Below are 12,749 nucleotides of genomic sequence, written 5' to 3' on the forward strand. Positions count from 1 at the left end.
AAGGCCGCCAGCGAGCAGCCTTGCAGATTTGAGCCAGGAAGATGGCGCATGGCGATGCTGGATGCGTCCGTTGTCGTTCATCTGTGGAGTCGCCGACGCCGTGCCCTGATATCCAGGTGCCTGGATCGTCCCCCTGGTCCTTACCTAAGCACTTTGCCGCATGCTTGTCCTCGCCCAGGTCTCACCCAAGACTGCTTCGCTTTCTTGATGGGCGGGGCGATTTGTTTGAGGTGCGTCGCTGGGCACGCTTGCATGGCTGGTAGATCCCCGTGGTGCGAGTGTCACCCTCTCGTCGCAACTGCGCCGCAACCATCAGGAATGGCAGTCAGTAGGCGCCAGCACGGATGGCGCACCGCTGCGCCATTTCGAACGTCCACGCCACATTGAGTGTCTCGCAGCTGACAGCACCATCCTCCCACGTGCACGGCCAGTGCCCGGGAACAGCACCCTTCACCATGCGCTGGTGCCGTGCAAGCGAGTGGCAATGTCCGAACGGCCCTTGGGTGGGCGATGCTTTGGAAATTGGAGACATTTCGTACGTGTGGAGGCATGTAGTTGAGTTACGCTTCACGACAAGAACGACAAGAAGCTTGGGTTGGGAGTCCATCGAAGTCCCAAGGATGCACAAGAAGCTGAGCCGGACGCTGTCGCCTTGTCAACTTGGCTGCATCCAGCGTCGTCAGATTAAGCTCGTGAAGCCTGTTCGCACCTGTTCGGCGTACATCTGGCCTCAGATCTGGGTCGAAGTTGAGAAAACGCTCCCCGCATTTGCAACGGTCTCTGATTGCGTATAAGTAGGGCTGAGGCTTCCCGCAATGCTGCTTAGATCTTGACGTCTCCTCCATATTTCTCTGCAAACTTCGTGCTCGTCGTTTGCCTGCCTCCCCTGGGTATTGAAGTGTCAGTCCCACACAGCCCTTGGCTGGTTTCGTATGGGGTGCTGAGCGCACGGCCACTACACATTCACATTAGCAATCGAAGTTTGTAAAACGCGAGCCGCCCTTCGCGAGTCAGGTCATCATTTTTGTTTATTTGAAATTTGACCATGATAGTAAGAAAGTCCAAAGGGTATCAGTCGACGCCGTCCAACGCCATCAATGTTGCAGGCTTTTCTGGATCACTCAGAGTCGTCTCGATAGCGGCGCGCCTCCTTGGCCTTCTGCAGCTGCTCCTCGTCTTCGCGTTCGCGTTGCGCCAGTGACTCTCGAAGGCGTTCTTCTTGTTTCCTCCAGTGGCTTCCCTCTTCATAATCCGCGGAGATACCCAATGCTTTTCTCAGCCTTTCGCTCTCCTCTATCTTGGCCTAAGGACTTGATGAGTACGTGAGTCTCGAATTGCGCCTCCATGGGGCACTCACCTTGGCCAGGTCGTGCACCTGATGCACTTTCAGGTTGCGCGCATCCGGACCCGCGTCCTTGCCTGCCTTGCGCTCTTCCTCGAGCTTCTTGCGCAGCCCGTCACAGCGATCATCTATCTCATCTTCATCGACACTGCATGTGATTAGCACCGAATCATGTGATTTGTAGAAATCACCGGTATGCTCTGCGTACCCTTCGTCTTCGAGCTTGTCCCGTAGCTCCAGCACTTTGACTTCGATCTCGCGCTTGCGGTCATGCTCTAGAATCTCGGGGTCGGGCTGTCGTTGGCGGTGCTTCGCCGAATCCCAATCCTTGGTGTAGGGTGCGGCCTTGTCGCGCGGCCTCACCAGCGACCTGTTCTTCTGCACATATCCCGACGTCCCGCTACCGCGTGGTGTGGACAATCCGACGTTGGAAGACATGTTGATCCAGTTGAGGCAGGCCAAATTTGTGAATTGCAGGTGGCGGATGCGACGATTGGGTTGATGTTCGTTGCGGAGTTGCTCTCGGAGGTGCGGCTTGGCAACCGCGCCTGCCCCGCGAAATCTTTTGGTACCACACCAACGAAGACTCATCGGTCACTGCACACCATGGAGTCATACTCCCAACACACGCTTCATCTGCCTGGTAGTACCTATAGTCTACCACTATCATCGCTGCATCCATTATGAGCACCGAGCAAGCGGATTCTGCGGCATCTGCCGTGGCTGCCCCGCCAAACCAGCCCAGACAGCTACCTTTTCCGCCTGTTACAAAACAGCATATCTTGAATTGCTCATATCACAACTGGCATCCAAAGTGAGCACACATCTACCATGGCGCTGCAAGAGACTAATATTCTAAGATATCGAGTTATCACACCGAAAGCGCGTCTTATACCTCTGCCCAGCGCGTTCCTAGAGTATCTACGAGCGGATGGTATTGTACTTCCACCCGAAGACAACGACAATCCCGAATGGTCCGATGCCGACAGCGGCATATTCTCAGGCGCCGATAATGACGGCGACGACGACGGCCCGAACCAAGACCCATCGACACATTGGAGGGAGACTCATGAGGCCGTAGAAGCTGTGATCGAGGAGCTGGGCGGCAAGGTGGCTCCGAAGCTGAATTGGTCTGCACCCAAAGATGCGACCTGGATTGCAGCAACCAATAACATGGAGTGCCGGACACCAAACGATATCTACCTGCTGCTCAAATCGAGCGACTTTGTCACACACGACCTCGAGCACGCTTTCGACGACACTGCAGATGGCGACGTGGCTATGGAAGGCGATGCGACCATTCCCTACCACTTGGTCCTGCGGAAATGGATCGTCCTCAATCCATCCGTTGAGTTTCGGTGTTTCGTGCGCAACCGGAAGTTGATCGCCATATGCCAGCGAGATTTGAACCACTTCGACTTTCTATTCAAGATGCAGGACAAACTACGACAGACTATCCAAGAGTTCTTCGATGTGAGACTACGCGACACTTTCCCGGATCCCAACTTCACATTCGATGTTTACATACCGCCGCCACACGACCGCGTGTGGCTGGTGGACTTCAACCCGTGGGCTCTGCGGACAGATCCGCTCCTTTTCAGCTGGATGGAGCTGCTGAATTTGGCAGAGCCGCTGCCTTCTGATGCCCAAGACACTTCCCAGAACGATCCGGAAGATGGCGAAGATGGCGAAGAAGACGACGTGATCGACTTGTGGCAGCCTGAGTTCCGCCTGATTCGCAGAGATGACCCTGAAGCATATGGCTTCTCGACCCCGCAGTACAGCGCTCATAAACTGCCCAGAGACGTGGTGGACGCAAGTCGAGGAGGAGAGGGCATGATGCGGGAGTTTGCAGATCAGTGGAAGGAGGCTCAGAGGCTTGCAGAACAGCAGGCAAATGAGGACAGCGAGGATGACTAGCGCTTGCATCTACTCGAATCAACAATAAACTCAATAATCTTCCAAACACGTTGCAGATGGTTGAAGCTTGCACATGTGGAATTCGAAGTGAAGGTGACTAAGCTCGGCTATTAGTTCCGCCGAGCCATCGTGAACCTCCGCGTGTCGACATGGCCCCTCCAAGCTGAATCGCATTCGATTGCGCTTGCAGATATGGCGGCCGAAGCGCCGGATCCACGGACGTTTAAGAGCTGGGAAGATGCTTTCCAGTACCCCATCCCCGTGGTCCGGAAATTGGAGCAGCAGTTGCGCTCCAATGCCGACGAGAATCGCGAGAAGCTCCGCTCGCTCGTAGGGTAAGGCATGCATGGAGAGCTTGTACGACTTTTAGAGAATAGTCGCTAATTCCGGATATAGCACGAGCTACCGTAGCCTCCTCGATACGGCCGAAACGATAATCGACATGGAGGTCCGCATGGAGCAGGTCGAGGGCAAGCTCTCAAGAGTTGGACACAGCTGCAATTCGAGAACGCTGGATCGTATCACGAATAGTGCGGTCGGACTGGACTCATATATTCGACGACGCGGTTAGACTCCCTCGTGGCAGAATGGTGGACGAGGGTTGCTGACAGAGACAGACCAGGAGCGTTACACATTCGCCTCGCAGCTTGCCGTCCTTCGGAGCTCTCCCGTTGTCATGGCACGTCTAATGAAAAACGAAGGATCGTACCTTCTCATTGCCAAGGTCCTTGTCATATCGCGACTTTTACACAAAGCATTGTCACAGTCAGCCAACAAGCCATCCATTGTGGATCAGCTTTGGGAACGCCTGCTGTCAGCACGTCGCAAGTTATTAAAGCGGATAGAGAAGCGTATGGGCAGTGCAGAGGGCGAAAATACAGATCTGGTTGAGAGCATGTGCGCCTATGCTCTGATTACGAGCTCGACGCCTACAGATGTTTTGCATCACTTCCACAAGATTCGATTGGAGAACAGTGTGAAGTTACTCCATCACGGTGATGATGAGCTTGCCAACCATGGCACTAGTGCGTTGAGGTTATGCATACAGACTTGTCTGGATACGCAAACAATATTCCCTCGGCGGCTGGCAGATTCACTTGCAAAGCTGAAGACGCAACCGTTGATCCAAGACCCCGACGTCTGTGCTCTGCTTGAGCTCAATTTGGATATCCATGACCGTTGGATAGGCGAAGAAGCGCGGAATTACACCCCTTGGCCCCGCCATGACGAGCTTCAGCGGGCTGACGCTGAGCGAATACTACACCAATGGTCGCGACAGGCCATGTCCGCCTTTCTTAAGGGAACGAAGGATGCACTGGAGAACGAGACTCGACTTAAAGAAGTTGCAACACTACGGCAGGAACTCATCGAAACATGGATCCTGTCCGGATCGCGCATGGCAGGCGTCAAATCTGCAAATGTGTTGGACGATTTGCGAGACACGATGAACAGTCACTTGGAAAGCATCGTTCGGCTTCGCTCACAGACTCTTCGAAATGTTGTAGTTGAATTGTCGACCGTGCTCGGCTCACCCTCTCTTATGCAGTCGTCTAGCCTGTCTTTATGGGGCGAATACCCTAAATCGGCGGACGTATCGAACGGTGCACAAGCATTCAAATCTACACTTGTCAACATCCATCAAGGTCGCGACAACTCCGTAGTGAGGATTGTCTCCGCATTCGATGCATGGGCGGAGTCCATTCTCGAAGTGAAGAGCATCGTGAAGTCGATGAAGGAAGCACGTTGGGACGACACGTTTGCCGACGACGTCGACGACTCAGATGACGACGACCTAGGCGATTCGAAACAGACGTTGTTGAGCGATGATGATCCGCGACTGCTAGAAGAGGTCACGCAGGAAGCGCTTACCCACACGCTACAGAACCTAGGCAAGAGCTTCGGCCAAATCATCACACAAGTGACAGAAGATGATGGTGAAATCGATGTGCTGAAGATATGCTTCCTACTCAGGGTCATAAGGGAGATCGGGGAGCGTATTCCCAATCTTAAATTGCACGAGAAGGCGTCGCTGCTGGCAACACCGTTCACGCCTGCGTTACTAAAGCCTTTACACCAGGCGCTGGCTTCGTTTGTTGCTCAGCCGACCGCAGATGCATATGCGAAGGCACTCGCTGGCGGGCTGAAATCTAGAACGAAGAGCCATATTCTCTGGGAAGGTAACCCTGCGTTACCGGCTCAACCCTCGCCCAGTGCAGTGAGGTTTTTGCAGAGCTTGACGAAAGCCATGGCAGCATATGGGAACGATTTATGGGCGCCGCTCGCCGTGAAGGAGATTAAGATTAGTGCTCTCGAACATGCTACACCACTTTTCAAAACCAATCTCGAGTTGCTTCGGCAACTAGGCGTAGCTCCTGCCAACAAAGAGAAAAGTGAAAAGATGAATGGAGAGAATCCAAATTCGGTTGAGCATAAAGAGGATACTGAGACGAAGAACGAGGTAAACGACGAGACTGAGATCGATATAGCCGCTGCCAGGGAGCTTCGGGATCGCAAGCTCAAGCAAGCGCTCTTCGATATGCTATACATCCAGCGCTTTATTGGAAGCCCGCACCGCTCTACCGACGCCATCGATGATATAGTCAGCACCATTGCGAGTACTTCTATAGACGAGAACAGCAAAGCCAGACTAAGGAAAAGTGCGGCTGATTATGCAAAGAAGACGTATCTGCTCTTTGCGCTGTTGGCATAGCATATTATATCATAGCATGGCATACTACATCATAGCACAGCATAGATACCCAAACTGCAACAGAAGAATGTCTATCATAACACAGCGTCACTTATTTCAGGATGTATCAGCATTTAGGGATGCGGTAGGCTTAGATAGTTCTGCGGGAACTTATCTGGACCAGGGACTCCACATCGACCAAAGGCTGACCGTCCTCTCTCTGCCAATCTCCCTACTACCGAAAGAAATCTCGCTTACGCTATCACCTACTTCGCTCGTAAGTTCCGTGATGTCGACCTTGGTTTGTGAGGCTCGTAGTTGCGTGTTGCGGAACCGCTTGCGGTATCTTCCCTCACGGGCCAGAAACGACCGCGCAACAATGTGATCAATATCCTCCGAGGTGAGTGTAGGATCGAGAAAGATCTTTCCATCGCTTTCCTTGTATATGTGTCCTAGGAACTCGAGCTCTTCGATTTCCACGAGGTCTTTACTGATGATGAGGGATTCTTTCTCTGTGTCTGGTCGAGCGTGCGAGACGCGATATGCGCCGACTTGTGGCTTATACATGTCTGCACTGAATATCAGTTGGAGTTTTACTATCTGAGGATGTAACGTACCGCTGAAGAACTGGGCGTGCACAGGCTGTGCGCCGAAGAACCAAGTTTGACCGGAGACTAGAGATGTTAGATTTCCTGCGCAGGATAAATCTGCTTTGGGACTTACCCGTAGTCCTTACATATGTAGGCCTCCACCCGGAGCTGCGAAGCGACTTGTAAAGATCCGCTTCCGCCGTCGACGCCGGGGGTTGCCAGAACAGAGTACCCCGCAAGACATTCCCGCCAGTTCCTATCTTCTCACGGCGCCCCGTAGGATCTTGGGCCGAAGGCTCTCGTTCCTCAAACATGGGCGTGAAACCACTCATCGACAAATAGTTGCCAAGCTGATTGTGGCCCATATCATTCCAACCTGCACGTGGTGGGAATATGATAACATTCGAAGCTTCCTCGACAGAGGACGTAGCTTCAGAGAATGCTGTGTATCTTTTGGCGCGAGGCTGTGGCATTGTATGCATATACGGATCTCGGTCGCGCCATTTGTTCTCAAGGAGTTCGCTCTCATTAGTGACCTCAGCGCTCTCGGTGTCCTCCTCTCGAGATGATCCCAACGACGAGTTTCGTTCTGGTCTTTCTAGGTAGTCGAAGACATTCAAGGGGTCTTGAGATGCCTTGGTGGTGTCAGGTATTGTCGTGGAAGGTCTTTTCGGTTGACGTCTGGCGAACTCATCGTTGTACTTCTGGACGTATACCTCGGCACGCATGGTTGCTTCTAGGACCTTTTTCTCTTCGTCTTGCACCTTTTTCTTTTCGGTTTCGATAAGTTCTTGGTAGTATTGCCGACTTTCTTCCCAGGCTTCCTCCAGTGCTTCCTGCTGTTGTTCTTCGCACTCCTCGATCCTGCGATTGAGCTCTGTGTTGGCATATTTTTCAATACGTTCTTTCTCCATGGCCTAATGATGTCGGATAGCCACAAGTCAGTGCACGTCTTACGATACTTCAGACAACCCACTCCCCCGAATAGATAGACAATTACAGCCAGTAGAAGAGTTTGAGTACCGCTGTTGACATAACAGAGGTAATTTTAGATTTTGACCGAATGTCATGACAGGGAGGGGAAACGTCCAACTGCGGACAGAAAACGGAGCTGGAAAATGATGTCACTCACCCACTCTATGTTCTTTTCCCGGTTGAACCTTTCTATAATGCCGTAAAGCCGGTCTACTTCTTCTTTGTACTGAGACGTCCGTGTTTCCGCAGGTTCAGTGGGCAGTTGGGTCTGCTCATTCGATTGTGCTTGCGCGTTAGATCCCTTCTCGAACGCTCGTTTCTCGTCCTCCCATTTCTCTGCGTTGTATCGAGCGCTTTCTTGCATCTCACGTATGATCTTCATAAGCTCTTGTTCCCTCGCCTTGTGTGCCATGGACTCTTTCTCATCCCGCTGCGCCTTCATCAAGCCATCTTCCTTTCTTGCTTCCTCTGCCATTCTCCTTGCTTTCTCATTCTCTATGAACTCGTTCAACTGTTTCCGAATTTCAACCATATCAGGATTGTCTGAAAGATTACCCGGTTCGTAGAAGCTGTTTGGATAGTGGTTAGTATATGGGCCCATGTAAGGTCTAATCGAACCAGTCGTTGTAGGATACGATATATGAGGCAAAAGGCCGCCCGGCAAGAGTTTGCTCGTGCTGTACGAGTTCATCACTATTCCCGTCTGAGGGATCGGGACCTCCGCGACGAGATTGCTGTGCCGATATCGCGCACTTTGGGTGCTATGTCGCGTGGAGACACGTGAATGCATTTCGTCGTCTTTTCTGTTCTTACTAGACTCGCGTGTTGGGGCGCGCTCATCTCGAGACCGGCGATCTGAAGTACGCTCCGGTTCCGGATCGACAAACTCAACTCTGGATGATGTCTGATTTCTACCGCTTTGTGGACGGCGACCATTACTGTCGCTGCCGGAAAGCTTTGACAGTGTCGACTTCTTTGGTGCTGGCTGGTCCGTAGCTTTTCTCATGGTTATTCTAACCTCCTGTCCTCCGAATGTCTGAAGTTCATCCATGCCAGGCCGAAGTATGAATGGTTTGTTCGAGGAAGAATCCGATGCTTTCGGTAAAACAATATCAGGAGATGGGGCTCGACCTGCCAATGGCGCAGCGGCTTTTCCTTTCGTGGTATTATTTAGATCAAGTTCGGAGATTTCTTCCACTGCGATTACCGCATCTTTGGCACTCTGACCCGCTTCCAGTTTGGAGTCGATCCATGGATTGGGTTCATCGTCGCCAAATTGACCCAGTATACTGCTGGTTGCGCCGGGGCTTCGATGCGAGCTGTCCTCAAACTTGGCAGCAGATTCGGTATTGTCTTGTTCTTTTGGGGCCTTTACTGATGGCACCCGAGACTCGCCAAAGACGAAGGCTTTTGAGTTGTCATCGCCGGTTGGACTCAATTCAACCGCAGCTTTGCCTTTCTTCTTCTTCTTTGTCTTGCTGCTAAAATCTCCCCATGCGGCGCCCCACTCGTCTTCAGCGGACCTGCTGTGCTTCTCAGTCTTTTTCCAGGCTGAGCCAGAACCCCAACTCCAGGGATTTTCAGCGGGCTTGCTATTTTCTCCAGTCTTTTTGCTGCTTGGGCCAAGATCGAAGTCCCAGGCATCTGCAGGCTTTTTGTTGGTTCCAATTTTCGAGCTGCTTGAAGGACCAAAGCTCAAATCTATCTGAGGGACTGCCTGGTCGTTATCAGCGGCCTTTCCAGGTTCCCGAGTTTCTTTAAGGCCTTGCGCAGGAACTGTAGACCGGTTTTTTGGCGTCTTTGGCGAGGCAGGAGGCGTTGGTGCCCGCACCGTTGGTTGGGGTTCATCGTCCACTTTCATTGTGTTCGAACTTCCAGATGGCTGCTTAGTCGAGCTGGAGCTCCCTCGATCGTAAGTTCTCCCTCTGCTGTGTGCTGGTGGAGAGCCTCCATCATCAGAAGAGGCCTTCTCGTTCTTCAGATACCATTTGATGACGCGTCGGGCAGTGTCTTGGAGACGCGACCTTCCTCTGTCGCTTGATTCAGCAAGTTGCCGGACCTCCTCAAAGCTCAAGCCTGTCCATCGCTCAAGAAGCTCGTTGATCACCCGGCTTCTCACAGGGCTTAGGTCGAGCTCCCTCTCCAGATCAGGTGGGATAGCCCCAATATCATCCTCTTGTTCACTGTCAGATGCCACCCCGTTGGCGCCGGCCGTGTCTACTGTTTTGACGCGCCCGCCTCTGGCGGTTCGACGGCGCTCATCCGGCTGTGCGCTCAAGACTTTGTTGAAGATCAGTTCGTATATCCACGTTGCAGTGGCTCCAGGGGACTCTGTCCAGTAATGCAGTTGAAGTGCTTCTCTGGGGAAACCTTTCTGTAAACGACGTTCGGCGTTCATGAGTACTTTGATAACTTGTCTATTCGTTTCCACCCAGCTTTCCGCACACTCGCATTCCATTGCCATCGACAAGGCGATTTCGTCTCTCCTTTTCTTCTTTTTGTTCGATCTGATCAATCAGCATATGGTGCATTAGAATTTTCTGAATATCATACGTTTTCTTACTCGCTGCACGAACATCTGCGATTCTGAGTACGGATAGAAACAAGCGTAAAGGCTCCTTGATAGAATGACATTTAGTGATCAGATAGACACTTTCGTTCTGGAAGAGTCTCTTGAGCCATCGAGGGACTTTGTTGGGTACAAAATCGTTTAGCGCATCCTCAAACTCTCGGATGAGTGTATCGAGTCGCCCCAGGATGATGCCAGCGTCGGTCTTCTTCCCTCCTTTGTCTCGCTCCAGTAAGGCGCACGCCTCCAAACATAGCTGGGCGATGTCCGCGAACTCACGCGCGATGTTGCAAATTGCCTGCGGGATGGAAGAATCAGAAGCGGTATCCACGACGAGGCCAGAAGCAATGTCAAAAAGCGTATGCGATAATTGACTGGTTCGTTTGGTAATCTCGGCAACGCCATCGACGGCGGCCTCCGGATCGAGGCGTGTTTTCATACGTGTCTCGCGATCAAGGTGACAGAATGTGACATTCCATGGTGAGAGGAGTGAGTTGGCCACGAGGACACTTCAAAACTATCTTTCAGCTCATGTTCGTGATGATGGACAGAATTCACAGCCTTGTGGGTGGCGGAGCAGGCGAGGCTCTCCCTCTTGCCTTGTCTCACAGATTCCGTCCCGTCAGACGCTACCCTGGGGCCTGCACCATGCAGGTTCGCGCATCCCTGTAGGCGATGCTTGGAGAGATGGTCAAACCCCGCACGGCAGTCAAATCATATCATCGCGCCTGCCACAATCACGTCCGTTTCCCGTTTCCGCCCCACTTCAGCTGAGGCAGCCTTTTATCGCCGAACCGGTGCCCTGTGCTGTTGAAAGCATGGCTAGAAGACACAGCGACACAATGTGTTCGCATTCATCCATACCCAAAGTCCTCGTGCAAGACTGGATCTTGGAAACGAATTTGGCGCAACGTTGCTAGGATAAACAGTGTGACTAAAAAGGGTCACAAGACACCAGGCCAAAGGCTAGGCGGTGCTGTGCCTTGCTTTTATAATTTGCACACTTGTCACAACAGTTCTAGCATCGCAACAGTTCTGATCGACCGAAGATGCGCGTTGCGTGATTTGAACACGAGAGAGCCCGCAATCTCAGAATCCAGTTGTGGTCTGCTTTTCTGTCCAAGCCCTAATGGCAGCCTCAGAAGCTGATGTGCCATGTCCAATCGAGTTAAACTGTAGTACACTTTAGAATTGTAATGGGACGTCCCATCCAGCCAACTCACTGTATGCGAGACGCTTAGGTTATTCGCGTTCTTTACCGTCGCGACAACATGGCCAGTGACAATACCATAGTTGAGTACGTTGTCCCCTTGCTTAACATTCCCCAGGCTGATCGATATATTTCCATGCTGGATTGTCGCTGCTCAGCATGAAAGAACCAAAAAGTAGGACTGATTAAGGTTTCTTTACCTTTTCGCTAGCATGCTTCTGTCCCCAATTCTCGAGCATCAACTTCATCGTGTCCGTTGCATCGATGTATCCAGTAGTTTGGGCATCCGTAAATCTGCACACTGATCAAATAGATACAGTCAGCGAAGACACATTCCCATCAGGCCCACGCTCACGTACTGGCACGATGATCTGCGTTGATGGGCATGGGCTGATATCCGGCAATGGCTGCAGACTGCTTCGTCACGATGAGGCCTAAGTCTTTCTTCTTCTTCCACATGGTCGATTTGGTCTCGAAAAAGCACGCGACTTGAATCGGACTGAGCGCCTTCGACTCGTGTCGCTGTTGCAACAAGAGATGAAAATCAGAGCTAATCTGTTGCAATTTGGTAGATTTCGTGTCGAGGTCTTTGATGATTTGGTCATTGCTGTCGCCGAGCAGGCTTAACACCTTCTCGGCAAGACCAGCCCATTGAGCTTTGTCGGACCCTTGAAACGGCGTGCCCAGAAAGATGGTCCCGCATGTGCTGGTTATGACCTCCTGACGTTGCTCGTTCGAGCCACTTTGACTTGACAGACCGTTTGCGACAACTAGGCCACCGAGTGAGTGGGCCACAAATATGATGGGTCGATTTGTCTGTATCGTATATATGTCAGTACTGGATGAATACCACATTGAAAGACGCTTACAGTGGCTGTATCTTGTCGACGGTTGCCGAGCTTGACCATCAATGCAGTAGAGTTGTCATCTATATTAGTATGTGTGACTGCATCCGCCTTGATCACAGGGTAGAACGTAGCGAATTCGGTAGGGTAACCAAAGGAGAATATTCTGCTGAGAGGTATGGTCGCTGGCAGAAGTTCTTTTGGCCAGTAAACTCGATCTCCATCAGCATCACACGCTTCCCATGTTGTTTGAGGATTGCCTCGCAGCCCGTGGACAAAAACGATACTGTAGGATCAGCATGTTACCCCGCGAACAAGGTCGATGTTCCTCACTCGACCTTTGCCTTCGGCCCAGCATCATACAGCTGATTCAAGCCATCCGGAATTACTTTGTCGAATTGATCGCTTGTGGCCTCAAAGCGCATCATTGTCGATGAAGTGGTCAAATGGGACTGGAACTTAAAGCAATCGGAATGGGTTCTCGGTGCGCAGAAGGCTGAGAATCTCAGCTCTCGGAAACTATCGGCAGTGTGAACTGCGCCGGTCGTGCCCATCCTGAATGGAAGCCGGCCCTGCATGCATATTACGAGTGCATTGTGATGGCGGAGT

At 51.9% G+C, this 12,749-nt stretch overlaps 5 protein-coding genes across 5 annotated transcripts; 2 read left to right on the forward strand and 3 right to left on the reverse strand.

Annotated features, from left to right (window-relative positions):
* Positions 1–1,117: 1,117 nt before the first annotated feature.
* On the reverse strand, positions 1,118–1,780 carry CWC21 (RNA-splicing factor; the record flags this gene model as incomplete). Its single annotated transcript, XM_056218207.1, has 3 exons — positions 1,118–1,303; positions 1,358–1,490; positions 1,551–1,780. The coding sequence occupies 3 exons, from the start codon at positions 1,778–1,780 to the stop codon at positions 1,118–1,120; spliced, it is 549 nt and encodes a 182-aa protein (XP_056067472.1).
* Positions 1,781–2,025: 245 nt separating this feature from the next.
* Positions 2,026–3,262, forward strand: N0V89_009457 (uncharacterized protein; the record flags this gene model as incomplete). Its single annotated transcript, XM_056218208.1, has 2 exons — positions 2,026–2,156; positions 2,203–3,262. The coding sequence occupies 2 exons, from the start codon at positions 2,026–2,028 to the stop codon at positions 3,260–3,262; spliced, it is 1,191 nt and encodes a 396-aa protein (XP_056067473.1).
* Positions 3,263–3,454: 192 nt separating this feature from the next.
* N0V89_009458 (uncharacterized protein) lies at positions 3,455–5,972 on the forward strand (the record flags this gene model as incomplete). Its single annotated transcript, XM_056218209.1, has 3 exons — positions 3,455–3,597; positions 3,659–3,828; positions 3,880–5,972. The coding sequence occupies 3 exons, from the start codon at positions 3,455–3,457 to the stop codon at positions 5,970–5,972; spliced, it is 2,406 nt and encodes an 801-aa protein (XP_056067474.1).
* A 150-nt stretch (positions 5,973–6,122) lies between these two features.
* N0V89_009459 (uncharacterized protein) lies at positions 6,123–10,524 on the reverse strand (the record flags this gene model as incomplete). The annotated part of the gene is made up of 6 exons (XM_056218210.1): positions 6,123–6,520; positions 6,569–6,625; positions 6,675–7,458; positions 7,674–9,933; positions 9,985–10,023; positions 10,070–10,524. 6 exons carry the CDS (start codon positions 10,522–10,524, stop codon positions 6,123–6,125), a joined length of 3,993 nt encoding a protein of 1,330 aa, XP_056067475.1.
* A 1,122-nt stretch (positions 10,525–11,646) lies between these two features.
* Positions 11,647–12,203, reverse strand: N0V89_009460 (uncharacterized protein; the record flags this gene model as incomplete). The annotated part of the gene is made up of 2 exons (XM_056218211.1): positions 11,647–12,111; positions 12,165–12,203. The coding sequence occupies 2 exons, from the start codon at positions 12,201–12,203 to the stop codon at positions 11,647–11,649; spliced, it is 504 nt and encodes a 167-aa protein (XP_056067476.1).
* Positions 12,204–12,749: the final 546 nt, after the last annotated feature.

Source organism: Didymosphaeria variabile (genome assembly GCF_027946475.1).
Source record: "Didymosphaeria variabile strain IMI 356815 chromosome Unknown scaffold_7, whole genome shotgun sequence".
NCBI classification, from domain to species: Eukaryota; Fungi; Ascomycota; class Dothideomycetes; order Pleosporales; family Didymosphaeriaceae; genus Didymosphaeria; species Didymosphaeria variabile.